The 23,160-nt window shown below is 38.9% G+C and overlaps 1 protein-coding gene across 1 annotated transcript in view; it reads left to right on the plus strand.

The window, feature by feature from the left end:
• Positions 1 to 23,160, plus strand: part of FNBP1L (formin binding protein 1 like) — an 879,562-nt gene that overhangs the window by 284,353 nt on the left and 572,049 nt on the right. The window contains exon 3 of the mRNA XM_044086824.1: positions 15,521 to 15,649. Within this exon, the coding sequence (XP_043942759.1) occupies positions 15,521 to 15,649 (129 nt within the window). The remainder of the gene's footprint in view (positions 1 to 15,520; positions 15,650 to 23,160) is intronic.

Below are 23,160 nucleotides of genomic sequence, written 5' to 3' on the forward strand. Positions count from 1 at the left end.
CAGGTTGCTAGGCTTTGGTAGTCAACCCATGTCCCCATAAAGGTTACTGCAACAGAGGGAATGATGAACATAGTACATTTGCGTAAGTTGCACTTAACCTGTAACAGTAGATGTTCAGACTTTCACTGCTGGAGTAGCTACACCCAACTGCCATCCCCCTAGTGGTGTACTGGCTTTTTTCTTTGGTTAGTTCAGGATGAGTGTGCCACCACTTAACTATTAGGCAAGAAAGTCCTGAAGATTTTCCACTATGACTGCTGATTTTTCTCTCCTCAGGGCTATTCAGTCAGCAGTTTGAGTAGAAATGTGGGAAGGCACAAGAGCTTTTGAAAGCTGGCTGGTTGGTGTGTTTTGAGCAACAAGGGGGTTGGGAAGTGGTTATTTCTTCTGTAAGTCACAGCAGCTGTTCAGGATACTCCAAGTGGCAGTACTTCACCAAGGCAGGAGGAGGAACTTCAGTGGACTCTACTCTAGAAGCAGGGGTGGTCTGCAGAGTCAGGACAATAGGGGACTTTTCTCAGGCAAGCCCTTCAGTGCTCTTGAAAGTTTGTCTGACTTCTGCTATATCTTCCTCCCCTTACCCTGTTTTTTCTTCACTTGTTCATCCTTCAGCACCAGTATTCCTGTTCTGACTTTTGTCCATGTGGTTCCCTCATTGGTGCATATGCCTACCCTGATGTACTGTACTGTGTTCTAGCCATCTGCTTACCACAGCCAAGGGCTCTGGCTCAACTCTGAGGCTTTCATAGCTGTCCTTGCCCCATAGGTGCTTAGGCTGTGGACAGCTTGGCTACATTCTCTGCTTTATATCTGACTTTGTCGGTGGCTGGGACAGGGGGCTTCTTCTAGACCTGTGGTTCAGTGAAGGTCCTTTCCCAGTTGACAGGCCTCTGTATCAGCTTTTGAAGTTGTGGAGAGATTCTGTCCCTCTCTGTGAATGGGTTATCACATGCTGTATCGGATCCATCCTAATCTACTTGTCTTCCTTGATTTTCAGTTTAGGATCACTTTGTCTAACGACAGCCTGTACTACAGGGCATTTTGCAGACCCTGACCAGGAACACCCCCAGTCTCCCATCCCCTGGTGGAGCACAAGAAGCATCAGTGTAAAACGGAGGCTCTTGGATTCCCCCTAGGAGCCTTTATCAGAGGACTGTGACCTTGATGAGGTAGAAAGATCTCCAAAATCCCCCCAGTGGTGAGCCTCCTTTAGTGGCCTTTTTGAATTGGATGAGATAGGGGAGTTGGACCACTGAAGTCCAATTTGGCTCAAGTGTCTGTGTTTTAGTCTTTAGTGCAGGGCCATCCATGACTTGGGTGTTACCCCCTTCTGATGTGCTTATCAACTGGTGTTCAGGAGGGCATGGACAGAACATGACGTGGTGGAGCATATACCTGGGAAACCAGATAAAATATTAGTCTCACCCGAGGAAAGGTCTCATTGGAGAAAGGGACGTGTGGTCAATGCCATTATTGTTGCCACAGCCACCAAGGATGACCTTTCAGAAGAGAGTGCATTTCTTCATCCTTCAAACGGCGAGTTGTGACAGTGGGGGAAGCACACCTATACTTTAGCTAACTTTCTCCATGTGCTGAACTATATGGCACACCTGTCTAGACTTCAGAGTGACTTGATTAACAAGGTTTCTAAGTCAGTAGTGTCCCAACCAATAATCGAGACTTGCAAGTCCATGGAGGCTGTTGGGAATCATGCTGAAGATGTCAAACATATCCCTGCATCTCATTTCCAGTACAGGGGATGTTATGGCTAGGGCAACAGGCACCAGCATCTCAGTTTGGCATCATGGCTGGATGCTCTACTGTAGTTTTGGTAAGTGCTTCAAAGCATCCTTTAATGGCACCTGTGATGCATCCACTTTGTTTTGGCACTCAAGTCAAGGACATCTTCACCAGGAGCAAAAAGGACAGCAAGATGTATGCCATGGAAGTTCATATGCCATGGAAGTTCATTTTTCAATCCTCCCAGTGGAACTTTTTGCATGATCAGAAGGGTGGGAAGTGGTTATTCTTCCATAAGTCACAGCAGCTTGTTCAGGACACTCCAAGTGACAGTACCCCCCCCCCCAGGACAGAGGGGGAAACATTAATGGATGCTGCCCTAGAGGGGCTGGGTTCCATTCAGGTGCTGGGACCACCTTTGTTGGAACCCATTTGCCACCCCTTACAACATCAAGTGCACCTCATTGAGTTTTGGATCTTGTTCTGGATCTGGTACAATTAAGTTACAGCTGGTGGCAATTTCCATGCTGGTCAGGGCCATATTCCCTTAGCTTCCCCAAGGTTACCTAATACCTTTCTTCTGAGCCCTCCTTTAAGACACCTGGTTCCACCTTGGGATGCATCTGTCTTACTACAAGCCATAACTAGGGCACCTTTTGAACCTGGTGCTATTGTGGACTTAGTTTTTATAGTAGAAGACTATTTTCTTAATTGCAGCAACTTCATCCTGATGAGTCTTTTGGCTTTAGACTTTGTCTTGCAGTCTTCCTTACCTTATTCTTCATAAGGATAGGGTTTAATTGGGGACAAATCCATCTTTTTTGCCTAAGGTGACCTCTGAGTCAAATCTGAATCAATCCATTCATTTGCCAGTCTTCTTTCTGAATTTTGGTAATGGGGTGAGTACATATTTCACTCGCTGGATTTTCATTGTCAGTTAAGATTGTATTTATACAGTACCAAAGGCTTCAGAAAATCAGATCAGCTCTTTGTCATTCTCCAAGGCTAATCTTGATACACCAGTTTCTAAGGTCGCTCTTTTCAGATGGTTTTGCACTACCTGCAAAGCCTAGACCATTTCCTGAAATGATCTTGCACCATTTTTAAGTGCATCTTTATCTGTGCTACTTAGTTCACTTGTAACCTCTGTCTCTTCTGCCTGCTCAGTCTTGTCACTGGCATTAACTGAGCTCTCTTTCTTCTGATCGACGAAGATGACTCCTGGTCTATTCCAGAAGTTAACCACTGTTTTGGCTTCCATGCCACTGTTAGTATCTTCTTTTATTTGACATGTTTCAAATCACCACAAAGTGATGGATCTGGGATGGTAATTCCTTCTTGCACACAACTCTTTGAATACTTCAGCTGTTCAAGTCCACAAAACTAGATGTTCGACAGTCGGTCACTGTTGCAGTGGTCTAAGCTATTAGATTTATATTTTGTAAAGGATAAGATCAACTGGCCAGATTTTCAAAAATGTAAGTTTACATTTCTTGCACCCTAACTCCCAGGAGCTCAAGCACAGCTTCATATAAATAAAATGAAGATAATTGAAAAAAGAAATTGAAACAGTGCACCAAAAAGTTTGCCACTTTCTTGCTGCTGAAGTGCTCTACAGTAGGCTTTTTATGCTGACTGTCGTCTAGCAATCTTTCAGTGCAGGCAATGCAGGACAGATAAATTTCCTGCTAGAGAAAAACTTAATTTTTTTCTGAAGAAACATGCTTTTCTGTGAAATATTTTATTTAAGCTAGGGGTATTCAGTTTCTCAGACTATTACTTGTCAGAGAATTTGTACTTGTGAATGCTTTTGTAAAGAAACTGCGTGAAAATCTGTTTTTTTTTACTTTGTTTTATGTTGGTGTGTTTTTTTGTGTGTGTTAGGGGCAGAACTTTTGCTTTTTGGAATCATCAGTGGGTTTTCTTACCTCAAAACCATTTTTTCCCTTGTGATGTTTACTAGCTCTTCCAGGCTCCTGTTACCAATCAAGGCTTTCTTCTTAGCAAAACTCATGGAGTAGTTAATGGTCTCTTTGGTTCCTGCTTTCCCCATCCACAAGCAAAAATAAGGTCAGTAGGTACTCTGGGTGGCAGGCTTGCTCCGTCTGAGCATCAGCCACTGATGGGCGACTTTGCTGTGGCCACAGTTGGTTGCAAGGACCACTCATTATTTTCTCCCAGTCCCTCTAGTGTAGCACCTATAGCCACAAAAGACCAGAAGCTAGAGGCATCCTATTTGGCAATAGAATGGGAATGTCCTCTGGGAGCAAAGGCAAACCACTTGTGTTGGTCTTGGGAGGAGGGATGGGTGAAGGTCCACTGCATAGCTGAGAAAGTGTGCCTGATCCTTTGGCTAGTTTGCCTGAATTGGTTTGGTCTTGTTGTAGAGTGTTCCCTAGAAAAGTAAATACAATTTCTCCATTGTCAGTTTCTGTGGGCAGGGAAGATTTGCTGGGATTTACTAGTGAACTAATTTTTGTATTTAATATGGCAAACTCCTCTTCTAGCTGAAAAAGTAAAGGAGATCCTTCTCTCTCTGACTCAGATTTTCAGTCAGAAAAGCAGGGATCAGAAGGAGAATGTTGTGCTTCAGGGTTTTTAATAGCTATAGAGTCTGATTCTGAAAAAATTGTTGCATCAGATTTCCATACAAAATACAGAACTTTTTGTCTGAGATTTTAACAAGAATGAACGTGTTATTTATTTGGGAATAAAATGAAATTCCTATTTCCCCTTCAAAATTTTGTTACATTTGAATATTCCACAATCTGCAGTTTCCCCTTCTGTTTTATCTGCTCTAGAAGATGTTTTCCTAACAGTTTGCAGCTTACCTGGCAGTTAACCTCCTTCTCCTATAAAGTCTCATAGGTTATAGAAAGTACCTCAGACTTGCAAGTAACTGATTTATAACTCTAAAGCAGACCCTGCAGTGATTTCATTATACAGAACTGCTTCTGTTTAAACAGATTTTTAATGCTAATCTCATTCCCTCTGATAAGAATGGCAAACCTTTTGTCAAATTTTGGAAGAAAGTTTACTCTTCTGCCATGTTAACATTCAGAATTTTAAACTACCCAACTCACATGTTAGTTTTTGCTTTTGCCTTTTGAGAATGTCATATAGTTGATTGCTAACCTGTCTTCTGAAGTGTGTAACATTGTTTGAATGCCTGTTTTTTTATCTGCTTCTTTGTAATCTAACATTCATTGAGTGTTTTTATGATGCTGACACTTTTTCTAGAGCTGCTGCATCTTGGTGAGTCTTGAGAAAAGTTGCTTGTTTATGCTCTCAAAATCCAACTTGGAATGAAGCTAATTTTCAGCGGAAGCCCAGAGAGAAATGCTCCAAACATATGTCTTTGTAATGTGGAAGGAACCCGGAGCACCCGCAGGAAACCCACACGAATCCCAGCCAAGAATCGAACCGGAGAGCCTCTTGCTGTGAGGCGACAACGCCACCACTGCGCCATCCAGAGATTGACTGACATTTTAAATTATCCCTTTGGATAAGGATGTCAGCATCCTGGAAGGAAGTTGTAGTGGCTGTATTACCCAAACAGAGGAAAACTATGGCTTCATGTAGACCCATTTCAGTTTTAAGCCATGATTATAAAGTGTTTGTCTGTATTTGATAAGAGAATGGCAAAGAAGGTTACCAAATGTTATAGATCTGTACCAGTGTTGTTTTGTGGGGGAGAGGCAAAGATTTGTCAATATTAATAGAGCACTGACAACCCAATGGTGGAGTGCAAGAAAGCATTGCTGTTATTGATGAGTCTTGGATGCAGGGTAGGCATTCAGCAGAGTAAGGTAGGAGTTTGAGTGGGCAGAAATAACATTTGTATTCCCAAATATATTAATAGTGAGGGGATGTATGAAGGGTTGGAAGCATGAACTAAGGTGGGAGGGATGTTTTATGACAAGTTTTGTTTGAACAGAGGAATAAGACAGGTGTGTCTGCTTTCCTTTCTGTTACCTGTTTTATATTTAGAGATGTTAGCAAAGAAAATGCAGGATTCACAAGTTAAAGGATATAACTGGTAATCAAGGAAGGTTAGCTTTATTTGCAGATGATATTTTGTACTTGATAAATCCAGAAAATAACAATTTGGTGTTAAATGTTTTTGAGACAGTTGCATATCTTTTTGGAATATAAAATGAAAATAAAACAAAAGTGGTTAAGTATGCACTCATGCTTGTATTAGTTCAGCAGTACCAGTGCTTATGGTGGCATGGTAAGCTGAAGTATTTAGGTGTTTGAAATAAAAATTATTCTGTTAAGAATATGTAGGAAGAGACTAAATAGAAGATAATGTAGAGGATTATGAGGGGGATAGTAATCCTAACAGACTTGGTATGTACCAGTAATTGCAGTAAAAAAAGAAAAAAAAATGCACTAGAGTTTTACTGGCTTTCAAAGCCATACAGCACTTAGTGAATGCTGTCAGAAAGGCGATGTAACTCAGTCCCTTAGGTTTCCACTCACCTGCCATGCCTCTTACTTATCCCAATTTTTGCCTCAAATATTTGGTCAGTGCCTCATGAAGTTCTTGGTTTTCGGACAAATTACTTTGGATTAAGATCACTAAATAATGACAAGCATTTAAGTTTCAGACTTCTTATCCTTCTGAAAATGCAGGCAACGCATCTTATTCTTGTAGTAAATTTCTAAGTTCATAACAGGAAGTCAGGGGCATGTTATCAAACTGGATATCAGGCAGAAACAAATCTTTAATTCTGCCACTTTCATTTGCTCATCAGTGTTGACATATTTTACTGCCTAGCCTAAGCCCAGACCTACTTAACTTATGCATAGGTTGCTTAAAATTTGTTAAGGTTGAGCCTTGCATCACTCTAGAGCTTAACTGATATCTGTTTTCGAATATCATAGTGTAATCACCTCACTCCATGCACTACACAAACATTATGCAGCTAAAAGCTCTTAATTATGAATAGCAATATACAGAAATGTAGCTGGCTTGACTAGCTCCTTTTTCCGGTACTATGAACCAAGCCAGTGCCCAGCTCCCTCAGCTTATTCAAGTGAAGAGCAAAAAAAAAAAAAAAGTGATCATTCCTTCTACTGGCAGATGCCTCCTGACCCTCCTTCAGCATGTTATTTAAAATAAATTTCTACTTTTAAACTGTAGTAAACTGCTTGGTACAAATGTAGCAGCCAGTTGCTACAGTTCACACCCTGTCAGAATTGATTTCTATGCCACTCATGTTTTAGCATTAAAAAAATATACTTTTAAACTGTGGCAAACAGTTGCCACAGTTTATACCCTTCATACACAGAGCTTTACAGTGCTCATTTTACTTAAAAAAAAAAAATCTTCTTTTAAACTTACCACAGTCATGTGGTACTTGAACGGTGGGGGGAATAGTCATACCCCTATGCAGACTAGCAGTGGAACTTTGATTGGTTACCGAGCAACTGAAGGTAATACACATAGCCTCGTACATCCCCAGTATGGGCAGTTTGCTGGCAGACCTCTAAGAAGAAATTTCTTGGACCCCACCAAATGGATGTTGAAAACAGAGTTCTTTCTGGACCTCTCACACAACTGGATAGTATCAGAGATGGACCTTTTTCTTTCCACAGAAAACAAGCAGTTAAGCAAATTTTGCTCATGAGCCCAGCAGAAAGGATCATGCAGAGGAGATGTCTTCTCCAAAACAGACTTCTTTCGCTATGCTTTTCCACTACTACCCTTCATCTCCAGGGATCTGCAAAAGGTGAAGTCAGACAGGCCAAAAATGATTCTCATAGTTAGCTTTTGGCCCAGGCAACACTGGTTTTCCCTTCTTTTGACTCTCACCAGGAGACCATCTCTAGAATGAGATCCAGGTTTGCCTCTGCTATCCTGCAGCCGCTTCTGTCCCCAGATAACCTTTGCTCCCTACCACATAACTAAGAAGCTTTGGGAGTATTCCCAAGACTCAGTACTGCAACATTCACTACAATAAACACAGTACAACTGTGTATCTACCATAATTATCAATGTTTGAATAGATCATTGTTATGGTACCTTTTCCCCTTCTCTGTTCCCTTTCTACTTCAGGTTTGGGTGGGCCCCTGATCCCATTTATCCCCTCCCCTTACTCCACAGCGTAGAACCCATGGCTAATAGTAGGAATGGTTGGGCAGGTCATGCTCGACCTTAACTCAGACAAGAAGGATCTGCGTATGGCACTGGCTAACACTGTTGAATGGCCGAGGAAGTCTGACAGCTGGTGGATGGTGAAAAGACTCTGATGTTCAGGCTGGCCAGAGGCATCTGCATGGCAGGAAGTCCCAAGTCTCAGTACTGCAACATTGATCTACTCAAACATCTATGATTATGGCAAGTTAAATGCACAACTATACTTTGTTTGCTTTCTTTTCTATTACTATAGGTCAACCGTTGTTGCAAATTAAAATATGATTTAATAAAGATGTTAGGAAAAGAAAATCCCTGGTTGTTTCAAATGTGAATGCTTTAGTATACTAAAATACAGAAATGTATTTCACTATGTGTTCTGTCACTGTCACTGTCCCAAAGGTGAGTTTCTTAAACAGTTATGTTTGATAGAATATACTCTATCATATATATCTTTCCTGCTTTTTTGAGGATAGAGACTTTATTTCCAAATGTTATCACAAGCATTCCCGGATAAATATTAAAAGTTCTGATTTCTACTATGTTTGCTGTAAAACCAGGTGTATAATGGATGACCATCTACAGCTCAAAGGTTCCAGTAATGTAACCTAATATTCTCAAAATACTGCCAAAATCTGTCATTTCTAACACCCTAGAGGATTATCTCCATATGTTCTCATTAAAAATAAATATATTATACTTTTTCTCACTCTGTTCTTCTTCTCACTCTTCATCTTAAGTGTGCAAACCTGCTGTGGAGCTGTTTGACTTTTTTCGTTAGGAGTGTTGCTATTGCATCACAATGCCTATCACATTGGAAAGTATTTTGGTAAGGAAAAGGAAGCAACAACTCTTTTACATTTTTACATTTCATATTATATATGGTATGTATAACTCATTACTCATCTTTAACTCTCTTTAACTCTGAGCAAGCTTAAGCTTTTTTTTCCATTTACTGGGGTCATAAACCTGTTTAACCTTTTATAAGTCTGAATGTGAGTAAATCTGATAACCAGAGTTGCTTTAATTAGTTGTGCTTTACAAGCCAATAAATAGGACACCCTGGCTGACATGAGGAAGGACCTGAAACTTACTAAGTATCACTTTTTAAAATGGCTAAGTTAAATTAGTTAATTGTGCACCATTTTCCAATAACTTTTCATAGCTGATGTTAAATACACGTAGGAAACGCATGTAACGCCATCACTGCAAAAAAAAAAAAAAAAATCTGACATTTTTCAATATTGCCAGTATTTCTCACTACTTCCATTATGAATGGAACCATGAGTTGACAACACTTCAGCTGTACCACAGCTTTACAAGAAAACAAGATCATATTAGCATGTCTACCCACAAGTGAATTCAGAGTTAGAGACAAATTAAAATTAGTAATAAGTAGTAATAGTAGTAAGTTGTGCTGGCAATTTCCATTTTGTAGAACTTCAAGATAACATTTTGGTATTATATAAAATGTATTCTGGTGGTATTTTAAATTAAGTTTTGCACTGGGGAAAGCTTTTTTCTGCCCCATATCCTCTGTTGCTTAATTATTTTCATGTAGAAATTGCACATCCTTAAGTGAAAATGTGTCTTCATTTCCCATTTTTGAGAGACCTTGGACTTCATTTTCAAGTGTTCTGTCTTTCATATTCATGCTGATTCAGCATTTCTAATCATCTTTCAGAAACAAAAATAATATGAGAACGTATGACGTCAGGTGAATTTAAAAGTGAGGTGACATGGGAGTATCTTCTCAGTAGAGACATTTGATTATTGGAGCAACTGTGTTTAAACTGACTTCTGGAATACATGATGCTCCCTGAGTTTGTGGGGTACAGAGAGAGAGAGTGTGAAGCCTTGACTGTGGCCTAGATGACTTGAGTTTGATTAGCATCCCTGGTACTGAAGGAGCTGGGGCAGTAACTGGTGGAATGCATGACCTGTGTAAACTGACCTGTCCTGGTGCAAGGGGACTGGGGATTTGGATGTGGTCAGCCCATGCCTAGGTGGAAATTGGCATGTGTCCCAATGACACACATGCTGCTGAGGTACTGGAGTGCATGAGGGTGGAAGGAGATGCCTACAACCATCATGCTTTCTCCCCACCAGCTAGGGTTTCCTTTCCCCATATCCTAAAAGCCTGCACTGATGTGTGTATGTGATGCCCATCCCTTGCTCTTGCTTTTCTAAAGGTGGAAATGGCATGTTATAGAAACTGAAGACAGTTTTCTCTCTGCTGAAATGAGGCCCACAAACAGGATCATAGGTGAGTTCAGCCAGGACCCTTGTCCCTTCCTTGATCTACAAGAGGTGATCCTGGAGAGGGAGAGAAATACAGTGAGCTAACTGGGAAAGGACATAAATCGGCAGTAAGAGATAATGATAGCCAAAACAAATAATGAAAAAATTGCATGGGGCAGATGTATGCCTTTTTTCAGTTGGAAGTAATGAATTGCTGTTTAGAAGTCTGCTTGGCTCCACTGCTTTAGTATACATGAACGTTAGCAGATTAGATGAATCCAGTAGTCATCATTTGTCTTCATCATCAAACTTTGAACACATTTGTTGTCTTACTGACCACCATGTATTTATTTTTGTGATGTTGGTTAAGTGTGCACATCAGTGTGTGTGTGTGCGCTCGTGTGCGTGTAGATATATAGCTATATAAGTAGATAGACACATGAATGTATACAGAAATACTTCACAATGCCGAAATCCTGAAAGATTGAATTTCATATGGCTGAGACCATATGATCGAACTTTCAGAATCCCAGCATTGTGAATGGAGATCTGCATACAGCGCAGAATCGGAGATTTCCCTTTACCTCCCTGTAGTGCAATCTCTGAATTGGAATATTTAAGTAGGGGGGTGTGAGGGGGCTTCCCCCCCTGCAGAAACATTTAAATTTGTGTTTGTTTTTTTATTTTTGAAATTTCGATATTCTGAAACATCAATCATATGGTCTCAATCATATGAAGTTTGAAGTTTGATGTTTCTGAATTTCGAGATTCTGAAGCGAATCTATATATACACACTTGAATATATATATATATATATATATATATATATATATATATATATATATATATATACACGCACACACACACACACACTATTTACTACATTTCATTGTTGATTTGCTAAATGTTTATCATTAAAAAATCAGATAGTAAATATTAAAATAAAACATCTACAAAGTGCAGAGCCCCAACACAATAAAAATAATATTAGGGGAAAAAACTGACAGTTGAGACTAGTGTATCTATTGTGGTTCAGGTATATTCTTTTGAAAAGACTACTTAAGAGAGCTTCTTAATGAGGTCTGTGAATTGCAGTCACTAATCAGAGAAGGTAGTTGATTTCAGAGGTCTGTCACCAAATAAGCAAAAGACAGACATCCAGAATCTTTTGAGCTAGACTTTTAGAACAGAAGCACCCAGTAACAGCATCAATGCAAAAATTTGTGGTTTCTGTAGATGTGACATATCACCTTCTGAGAACTGTAGTCTGAGAGCATTGCAGTAATCTAAGTGAGATGATAGGCGAGCATGATTCACTGTAAAGATCTGTAGATGTAATAAGGTTGCAGATCCATGGACTGTTTTTCTTGTGCATTACAAAAGCCAGTACATAGCATTTCCGTGCAAGTCTGTTGTAAAGAACAATGCACAGATTGCAAACTTGTTATATATATTTTACTTGATTACCTCTATAAGTGAAAGGACGTTGGGATGGACAGATGGTGTTATGAACCACTATTGCCTCATTTTTGCTGGGTTGAATCTCAGATAGCCAAGATGGATCACGTCCAGTCCTTTAGTGGTATAAAATCCAATATAGTCTTGAGGAAAGGAGAGAAGACACTGAATATCCTTTGCTTTTTAAATGTTGGATATGACGCTCTAAATTGGCCCTAGGCGCGAGTGTGTTCATGTGTGTGCGTTCTGTGGAAGGTTGGGCGCTGGGCTGGCAACTCGACACCATAAAACTCCACTGTCAGTCATGAGCAGACAAGGTGATCCACTGTGGCGACCCCTAACCGGGAAAAGCCTAAAGTACATCAAATAAACAGTTGCTCAGGAATCGATGCATCAACTCTTAATCTGTTGAAAGTCAAGAGACACAGAACACCTGACCCATCCCTCCACCACCACACAGCTATGTACCTGTACATATGAAATATACTAAGCTGGAGATTGTATAATTTTATTGAGATGTTCTGAAGTATAGCATTCAGTGTACTGAAATCTTTGTACATAAAATAAAGCATGAAACACAATGGTTTTGCTTGCAAGATCCACATAAGTTTGTGCCCCAAACAGTTGTGTAACTTTAAATGTAGTAGTTTAGGGATCACACAATAGTGGGTAAAGAGGAGAATTGTAATCCCCACTGTACCATCATCTCACTCAGAGCACACACTTCAGTGAAATGGTGATCCAGTTAAACAAGACATCAGGTCACTGCAATCACAAAAATGTGTGTTCCTTTTGTATGGTTGAGGACACAGCTAAATTGATTCAAAGTGTTCAGTATGTGCCCCAATCTAGCAAATATTTTAATGTTCCAAAAGTGATATATATATATATATATATATATATATATATATATATATATATATATATATATACATATATTTTTTCACCAAACCAATTTCCAGCATTCACATGGTGAAGAAATAACTTGTTTAATAAACCCCAAAGAACCACAATAATCCCATGACAGACCCAGGGTTTTGCTAAGAAGTCTTTATCAGTGTTGTGGGGAAACCTAATTTGAATCATTTGAATACAGTCATTGCGTCTTTCACCCAAAGATTGAATAGCTTGAGCATATAAACTTTTTTATAAAACTGCTCGCATACCATCTATTGGCATATAATTGCTACAATTGTAAAAAAATATATATATTTTCATACAGTCATTATTGGACATATAAGAAAATATTTGCTTACATATATTAATAGAGGCATATTAAATACATATCAATAAATATCAAAATTCTTCATTTAAACCCAGTTTTAACAAAGCACCTAAGTTAGCAATCCTTTTTCTTTCCAGATAGTTAAAAATGGCATGTTTAAATGACTTCATAATGTCACCCAACACTGTCTGTACCAGTGAAAAAAGAACTTGGAGTAGTATGTCGTAGTTAATTTATTTGCTTTCTCTCTCTTACAATGTATATCAATTTAAATGTGTAGCAAAATGAAATTTCTGTTAGAAGTTTGAACAACACAGAAACTGCCACAGTGACATATAGCCATGTACACAATGCAAGATGTAGTGCAAGTAATCAAACCCATTCTCTCAAAAGTACAAGTAGTATTGACCGAAGTAAAATATTTGGTCTTAGCCACACTTGAACAATACACACAGTTACCACAAGGCATACAACCCACTAGCCCTGTTTAACCTGGTATGGTTTGTTCACAGGTTTAAAGCTAGAAAATTGTCCCAACAATCTCCCATTCATATAATCAAAAATATGTCTATTTTCCACCTTTCCTTCAAAAATTTTATCACTACCCACAATGCCACAAAATGTCTGTCTGATTTCCTAGCTTCAGTATGTGTTGGAACTGGATGTTAATATAAAACCTAGATTTAGTGTTGTTCTGTTCATCTACTGTATCTTTGTATTTAAAGTGTTTTTTACTGTAGACAGTTTCCCAACATCCATCTTTAAATTGTGAAGCTTTAGTTTGATGATCCTCACTTTTTTGTATTGTAAGTTTCAAAATCAGTACAAATTATTTGTAACCTTAAACTGTGATGTGGGAATGTTTCTCATTATATGTCTTGCATGACAACTATCTGCTCGTAAAGCATTTTTATGGTATGTTTTTTCTGTAAACAGTAGTCTTAAGAGAACTTATCTTTCAATTTTTTATTTTTTTATGTGAACATCTAAAAATTGTGCTACATATATTGATCGTACTGAACATCAAACTTAAATGCCAAACCTGTTGGAATTTAAAAAGAGAAGAGAACTACTTAACAAATATACATCCCCCTCCCATTCTAACCAGCAGTCATCCAAGTAATGAAACCAGGAATCCATGAAACCAAGAAATTGGCTGTTATTCCAATTCCATATAATTTCTTCCTCTAAGAAACCCATAAACATTGTGCATATATTGGGGTAAAAATTAGCATCCATTGCAGTAACACTCGTTTGTAAATAACAGGATTCCTGGAAGAAAGAAATATTTTTTGTTAGTGTTAACAGAGCCAGAATAAATTCATTAAATTCCAATTTATATTGACCTTACTTCTCTAAGAAATGTCTAACTGCCTCCTGTCCCGCCTGTATGTGGGATGCTGGTGTAAAGGGCATTCACAGGCAAAGTTACCAAATATCCCCTGTGGGCTAATTTTGCCCCAAAATATGCAGACATTTTTATGAGTGTCTTAGAGGAAGAAATTATATGGAATTGGGATAATAGCCAATTTCTTGGTTCCATGCATTCCTGGTTTCATTACTTGGATGACTGCTGGTTAGTATGGGAGGGGGATATAGATATTTTGTTCTCTTCTAAAATCTGGAATTTTATGCCTGTAGAAAATGCAGTAGTAGTGATAGTATTCATTCTTGGAGATAATCCACCTCCAGAGGAAAGTGGATGCCTTTTGTCAGATAAATCTTCTTTTACAATCCAAGAGCTACTGGGCCACTGCTGAGATGTGTAGTCTACCAATGTAATGGACTTATTTTCCTCTGATTTCACTTATTTACCTGCTGCTGTGTTTAGTTAAATTGACATTTGTGACCAATCCCTTGATTTGTGCTTCAGTTCACATTTGAGAGACATTTGGATAACTTAGGACTTAGAAGGTATATAAGCAATTTTGATAATAAAATCTGAGATTCACTGAAATGTGATGGCATCAGGGGTTAAGCAAGAGAAACTAAATGGGGCAATTTAAATTCATTAACTCTACTGTGTGCATGTTTTATATTTCAAGCAGTATGAAAAAAATACATTGGTGTAAAGCACACTACTTGTGTGGTGATAGAGCTCATTTCACCCTTGGAGTGAGTCACAATTTGACCTTCAGTGATGTCACTTTATGCAGTTTGTAAGTATAGAACATTTTCTCGTGAAGTTACATACATTTTTGTTAGATGGTTCTTCAGAGTATTGCAAATCTCATGCAGTTGCTAGGATAAAATGTGTTGCAAATTCAGGTAGGCCCCAAATTGCACCTGTTTTATTATTGTACAGTTTTCCCTCGTGGTGAGGGGGGGGGGTGAGATTGGGTAAATGAGTAAAATCTTGAAATACCAGTTACAGTGATAAAGTTATGGAACATATTCAGATTCAGAATCTGTTGTTTTTATTACAATAATGCATTTTAAATCTAACAGAATCCGGGTCAGTACAGTGATTGTGTTATGTGCAGTAACTTTAGAAAATATGTACACGTTTTCCTGATTTTGAAACATTTTATTAGAAAAAATTAAAATCATAATGCATAACTTCCTATTTAAGAATGTTAAATAACGATGAGCAGGCAAAAATAAATGTGCTTTTTATTTTTACTGGGTTACTGTACAGTATTTGCTTTACTTAGTACATTCCTTGGCAGTAACAGCACATGTTTGATACACAGATTTTCTGTTTTGTTTTTTAGGCTAAACAGCAGTTGCATTTGCGTACGCACATGGCTGATGAGAGCAAGAATGAATACGCAGCTCAACTGCAGAACTTTAACACTGAGCAGCAGAGACATTTCTATATGGCTATGCCTCAGATCTTTAAGGTAAAACAGGGGAGTTAAAAACAATGTTTTATTTATGCTGCTCCTTGTTTTGATTAAGCAGATATTGTTATGCAACTTAAATCCTATAGACTATAAGAATTTGGAATGGATCTTAAGTACCAATTTGAGTGTGATTTCACAGTTTGTGTAAAATTATTTTGGAATTTTTTGATGGTTTTGCAAATAATATGTAGTCCAGCATATTTAGTCTATTTTTGGGAGTTCCAGGAGTGCAGTTTTCAATCTAGTTAATTTTATATGCTATGCTTTTTCTTTTCCTTCTTCCTTCCTTTTTCGTAATATGGTTGTAAGGCCTGTACATTATCACAAGGATAAAGAGTGAAAACTTAAGGAAAGTTGAATTTTTTTTAACATTGAGCTTAGTGGTGAAATTTATTAAAAAATACTTTTTTCCTGTTCTGGACAAACATATCCATTACAGGCAGTTTTGATGTGTATTTACTGGATATGTTAGTTTGATAAATAGAATCATTGTTAAATAAACCCTGCACTGTAGAGTAAAATGTTTGTTGTGTTGAAAAGTTATAAAGCAAAATAACGTGAATGACTGTAATACCAGCTTATAATACTGAGATACCATAATAAAAACTTGTATATTTAAAGATTAACAGGAAATATAATTTAGATTCAATACAGGTATTAGCACTCATACATTCAGATATTCAAATGCCCCTGCTACAGATCTATGGTAGATATCCTGCTACAAGCTTTCAAGACACTTTCAGCAGTTTTCTGCTCAGGCCTGTTCCTCAGTCACTCATTTATATTTTATGGGACAACACCTGCATGTGCCTTCCCGTTCTTTCTTACATTTCATGAGACAAAACTTGACCAGTGCCTAGTACAGGTTTCTGCAAACTGACCAACTTATGTTTTGCTCAAGTCTAATTCATTTTCTTATTTGTTGGGATACATTTGTGGTTCATGCAGTTATTTTATTTATTGACCTTTGTTAACCTGGTTAGCCCGTCTGAGCAGAAGTCCATTTTCAGTAGAGACCCGAGGAGAAAAGCTCCAAAGCAGATACAATTTAAAACCACAGTATCAACAGTATCAAGGTACAAAAGATGAAGGAAGTTCAATATATGAAGTAGTTCAAGTTACAAAAACGAATTATACAAATGATTATCAAGGAGAATAAAAAATAGAAAACCTGGGACCCAATAATACAATGAAGAGAGTAACAAGTTATCATCCCATTTCTATATAATAAAGTAGGAATAGTTTTAAAGAGTGTAACATGCAAGAAAGGCAGAAGAGGGGAGAAAGTGGTGAAAACATGAGGAGGAATAGCTTTTGCTTGAGACAGTCAGTTAGTGAAGAAGGATATCCTAGTGGGTAGCTAAGTAGGAGCCAGCATTGCAGTTATGTTGGGTCATTACAATGGCAGGTCCAGGATGAATACAAGCCGTCTCTTAGGGCAGATTTAAAGCCATTGGGATTAGTAATAGTCCTGACATATAGAGGTAACTTATTCCAGGCTGAGGTTACAGTATGACTATAAAGAAGTTTACCAATATTAGTATTGCATTGACTTGTAACTGGTGCTGAAGTGAACTACTAACTGCACAGTTTGGGATGTGTGGCTGGACAAGAGCGGAGAGCAAAGGACAGGATGATGGTGTCTGTAAGACTGAATGAAATAGGGTCAATTGGGGGAGTAGTAGTAAATGCTGAAATTCAAGCCAGTGCAGGTTTTTTAGGCCTATACAGTGATGAGTGCGACATTCAAGTTAGCAGCGAATCTGGCAACTTTGTTATATGTATGTTCTAATTTAGTCATGAGATTAGTTTGGAGGAATGTGTATAAGGGGGCAGCATAGACTAGAGTTGGTAGTAGGAGTGCTTATGCTAGGGAGAGTCTAGAAGAATTAGTGAGGAATGTTTTTTGTCTATATAGGAGGCCTAATTTTTGGTGTGTTACGCTTTGCAGAATATGTAGATCAAAATTAAGGTGGTGGTCAATTATGACACCTAACAGTTTAGTGTGGGTTTCAGTATGATGATGATTGTATTATTTAAGGAAGAGACAGAGAAGGTGTCTTTGTGATGTTGCATGTTTTTTGGAAGGAATAAACGTTTTGTTTTCTTGGGGTTTAAGTATAAGTTGGTTAGAGTTCAGCTAGTTTTCAATAGAGTGAAGAGATACTTGGGTAAGGATATGGAGGTGAGTGATATCTTCAGAGCAGGAGATGATTGTGAAATCAGCAGCATATTGAATAACAGCTGAGTGTGGACAAGCAAAGTAAAGATCACTGATGAAGATGTTAAATAGTAGGGGTCCAAGGATGGAGCCTTGAGGTACCCCAGTATGAACAGGTAGAAAGGAGGAGAGGTTAGATTGCCATTTCACAGCTTGGTGTCCATTAGTAAGATAGCTAAAGAACCAGGAGAAGAGTAGAGTTAGAGAGGCTGGGAGATGCTAGCATAGCTAGGAGTATACTATGAAAGACCTTGTCAAGGGCTTTGGATAAATCGAGAAATAAGCAGGAGACATGCAAGTTATATTTACAAGATATGGCTATTGTGTTAGTAAAGGATGGTCAGGGCAGTAGTAGTGCTGTGTTTAGGGCAAAAGCCATGCTGTGTGGGGTTTAGAAAGTTTTCTTTAACAAGATAATCAAGGAGTTGTTGGTGAATGCACTTTTCTACTATTTTTGATAGAGGTAGTATAGCAATGGGTCTAAAATTGTAAGGGTCTATTTGCTTCCACCTTTATGTAAAGGAATGATAAAGAATTTTTTTTCCATATGTCTGAGACCATATTTTCCCTAATGGATCTGTTAATCAAAATGGAGATGGGGAGAGCAATGGAATTAGCAGCAATTTGCAGGAAGTGGGAAGGTAGGTTATCTGCTGATGGTGAAGAAATTTTAAGTTTGGAGAGAAGGGACTTGATGTAAGTTGTGGGGACAGGTCTGTGTAAAATTAGAGGAATGGATAGTGGTAGGGGGGGTGAGGGTGTTGCTATATTGTTTTTTTTTTTTAAAGATTATGGATAGAGTTAATGAAGGAATTTAAGACTGTAGCAGTTTCAGAAGCTGAACTATTAGGGCAGGAGTTAGGAGGTGCTGAAGACCTGGGATATAGCAACTTATTTACATTTTGCCAGAATTTTTGCAGATTGGAATGGGGGTTGTTGAGTGGATTGTTGAAATACGTTTGTCTGAGATGATATTTCTTTTGCATATGTTACATAACGCCCTGTATTTTTGGAGATCAGTGGGAGTTTGGACTTATTCCATTTTTTCAAAGCACAATCACGCTGATTCATGAGGATTCCTGTGGCTCGTGTTAGCCAGTGGGCAGTGTGTGTGTTTTGACTCTTACTTTCTGTAAGGGAGCTAGGGAGTCAAGTGTGTTAAGAAAGATGTTCATCATCTGGTGGGAGATTATAGAGGAAGAACCAATTATAAGACTCAAAAAAACAAAGAGAAGTAGTACACCAGGATCCACCAAAAGTGTTTATTGAGCGCTTTTGTTTTTTAAATAAAAAACTTCATTAGAATAACAAACCCATCCAGTAACCACATATATATATATATATATATATATATATACACATATACATGTGTGTGTGTGTATATATATATATATATATATGTGTGTGTGTGTGTGTGTGTGTGTGTGTGTGTATTGACCCAGCTTAAAATACCTGCCTAAAATTCATTAATGTTAATTGGCAATTACCTAAAAGGTATAAACCACTAGAAACAGAACAGTACAAATTCATGGTAATACATATGCATCCCCTTCCAGGCAAAAACAAATCAACATTCAGAACTTTTAAAACGCATATAAAAACAACTTTTTGTGCAAAATATGCAAACCTTAAAAAAATACATCATAATATTAGAAAACAAAATATATATATAAAGAAACTATCTGAAGCCATTACTGTTATAAAGTCAGATAGTTCTATATATATCCCTCTGCCCTAAGCCTATGAAAAGGGCTTATGGAAATATTACTGTTAAGTCCTGGTTGTTCAGTGACATTAGTTCTGAACTGCCATCTCAATTCTTGCAGTTCTAAAAAGTCATTTAAAGGACCTCCCCTGTCACCCATTACTACATGCTCTAAGATGGTAAATAAAAAACTATGCAGCCAAAGCATTTTTGGGATCTTGTTTTTTGATGATATAGAAATGTTGATATACCCAAGTCCTAAGGGCATTAATAGTCTTCCCAATGTAAAAGCTTGGACATGAATCACATAGGGCAAGGTAACTTACTGACTTAGTACTACAAGAGTACTTCTTTTTATGTATATGCCTTCCATAATTAGGTAAGAAACTTAAGTGACAGTTGGCTATGAGAATTTCTGCAAGGAGAAACTCAGAAGTTGAGACCGAAAGAGGTTGGAGGGAGAGCTGAATGGAAAACATTGTCAACACTTCTGCCTTTCTTTTTGGTCTGATCTTGTCGGATGATATTATAACTTGGTGGTGGATTTCATTGTTGGAAATCTGAGGCTTTAGCCAATTTTCAGAGAGACATAGAATGTCTGGGGAGTATTGAGATATCCAAGTATGGACAGGGGAGATTTTTGTTCATGATGCTTTGGATGTTCATAGATACTATGGATAGTGTGAGCCAAAGTTGTAGTTTGAGAACCATTTATAGGGGTGTATATTTGGGTGGATAAAGGGGAAAGCTGGAGGAGATGTGTAGAAAATAGGTCCAGGATTAGGATGAACATCACCTGATAAACAGTTTCAAAAGGAGTAGCTTGAGAGAAGAGATATAGTTAATTCTGTAATAATAGACTAGTTTGATGTTTGGTGTGTGAGTAGGCAGAGGGAATAGCTGGATTTGAAATAGTGTGGAAAACAGAGATGGAGCTATTGTGAAAGAGTGGAAGGTGAGATGCGAGGTGAGAGGATAGGAAAGAGTAGGTGTATAAAATGTTAGGAGAGAACATTGATAGGACATAGCAGTGGAGGTTACGAGCATAGCCAACAGCTGAAGGTACCAAATATGACAATGAGACACCTAGATGAAATTTTATTTATTTGTTAACCATAGTCATCTGAGTCTGTTGCCCTTTTGTAGGAAAAACCCAGTAATCACAATTACTCTTGCCAGGCCATATAAAAAGGATTCATGTATACAGTAATGAATACATTGGATCCATTATGGTTGTAGTTGCTCTACAGTAGAGCACAACACTGGGAGCTTTAACCGAGTTTTTTTACATTCACAACTAAATGCTGTTTGCTTCTGTGACGCTCGTGCACTGGCCCAGCAATCAAGGAGCCTCAGTCCTCACCACTAACACCAGTGAGGGGCGTCCATATAGGGAACGGATAATAAATACACACACAGTAAAGTACAATTTCCCTTAAGAGCACACAGAGATCACAGTCAGACTGAAGCTGGTTTCTCCCTTTCCCTCCAGGTCCCCAGTAAGACTCCCCCACTGGCATAGCTATAGGGTCCAGATCTCAGCTAGTGGGCAAGCTAAAACCTCCAGTACCCTCTCTGTCCAGCCAGTGCTTCGTGTCCCTGCCCAAGTAGCTGGCACACTCGCACTTTGAGATAAGAGTTTATACATCCCCACAGACACTCCTGGGGAAGGCTGGCACAGGTTCTCCAGCTGTGCCTCCTTTCTGCCTAGTCTAAAAGGTTTTACCAGCTGCCACCACCCACTAATATATATCAGCTACTAGAAAGGCCCTTACTAAAGGGTGTTCAATTATCACTGTGCATTATTATTATCCAAATGGTAAGTGCAACCAAACAGTCAAGAGTTATTTGGAGTGACTTGCTATAGTATCACTATATACATGCAATGTACTCTTAGAGTTTACATTATCTCTGCACAAAACAGCCACAGTTGAAAGGTTTACAAATATTTAATAATAAATAATAAAAACACAAGACAATACTTCTTACTACACAGTTCTAGTCAAGAGTTCAGAGGTCACAGAGAAATACTTAAAATAATACAGTAGCAAAAGTTCTGACATCGCAGAAAACAAGCTAGTCTAATCTTCCCATTTCCTAACTATATCTAAGAGAAAACACAGTTCTAAATAACTTGCATATAGAGCAAAGCAGTGCTGGTGATGTTGGATGTTCTCAAGACAAAATGCTCGGAGCTGTCTGAATCTCTGTCTTTAAACTGATAACACAGAGCTGCTTCACATTACATCATTCTTCACACTTCTCTGGTATTCCCAGGCTGACAGAAACTACATTTACATTCTTTACACCTGGTCAGAAACCAGAGCAATAGACGACATTTATACATGCAAATTCTAGTCTTTAACTCTGGTCTTAAGACAATAGGCAGAATTCCTTCATCCAGACGTATCGGCTCCTAATTTTGACATCAAAGACTGTCATAAAATGCTTGACTTGGCTTTCTTACAGCAGAGTGCACTGTTGTTACATTTTTGCAGTTCAATATCCAATGCAGTCTTCACATTTAAGAGAACAAGCCTGTGGCTTACATTAATATTTACACATGACAGAATTATTTACAAACTTCTATCTGGCTAGGCTGGTAGCCATCACCTATTTTCACAGCTTCATTCTACAGAGTAAGTACAGTTTATAGGTAAAGGCATGTAGATGCAAACTGGGTCAGGCATACTAATAGAGCTGTAGCCTACTTGACCCAAAGAGAAATATTCATACAGAGTAACACCGTAGCAACGTGTTACATAGGTCATATCAATTGATATGATGTCCTTCAAGAATGCAACTGCAGTCCTGACATATGGGTTGTCCTGCCTCAGGCAGCCCTTCGGTCGGCCGGATTCCAAAGTCTGGGTCCGGCATCGGCTGATGTCGCCTCTTCCCCGACGTCAGAGCGGCTGGGGTATAAAAGCATCAGCCGACACCATCTTCTTCAGTCTTTCTTGCCGCGCGGTGCTCGAAGCAGTAGTAGTTCGCAAGTGCCGGTTGGCCAGCTCCTGTGTTTTCAGATCCGAAGTCATCAAAAAGCTAAGTACCCCGTTGGGGAACCTTTTCTTGCCTCAGCCGATGTCAGATAAAACTGCAAAAGTTAATAATTGCTTGTCTTGTGGTAAACAAATACCTCATAAGGACTTCCATTCTTACTGCCTTCCCTGCCTCGGCCCAGACCACGACGTCTCGGCCTGTGCTGCCTGTGCTTGCTTCAATAAGCGCACACTTAGGCGCCGGGCAGAATTTGCTGAAGACTTTTTTGGGGAAAATTACTCCTATATCATGCCGTCGGAACTACCGACAGCACATATTTCTAAAAAACGGAAGGACCGGGACCGACATTCGCGGCCCGTGACTTCCACCGACACCACGCTAAAGCCTACCGCGAGTGCATCGGTCTCTTCGGAGGCGGTAATTCAACCGCTCCAGGCCGACGACACCACTTTACCGCACACTTCGGTCCCGGAGGCTACCCTGGTGCCGGTTGTCGATTTTCCTCCTGAAACCGAAGCCCAAGATTTGCCTGACACCATACCGGTGGACAAAGTTACTCCAGCACGTGGGGCAGCTAGG

The sequence above is a fragment of the Protopterus annectens genome, chromosome 10.part0, assembly GCF_019279795.1.
Source record: "Protopterus annectens isolate FY-2018-M chromosome 10.part0, PAN1.0, whole genome shotgun sequence".
In the NCBI taxonomy this organism is placed as follows: Eukaryota; Metazoa; Chordata; order Ceratodontiformes; family Protopteridae; genus Protopterus; species Protopterus annectens.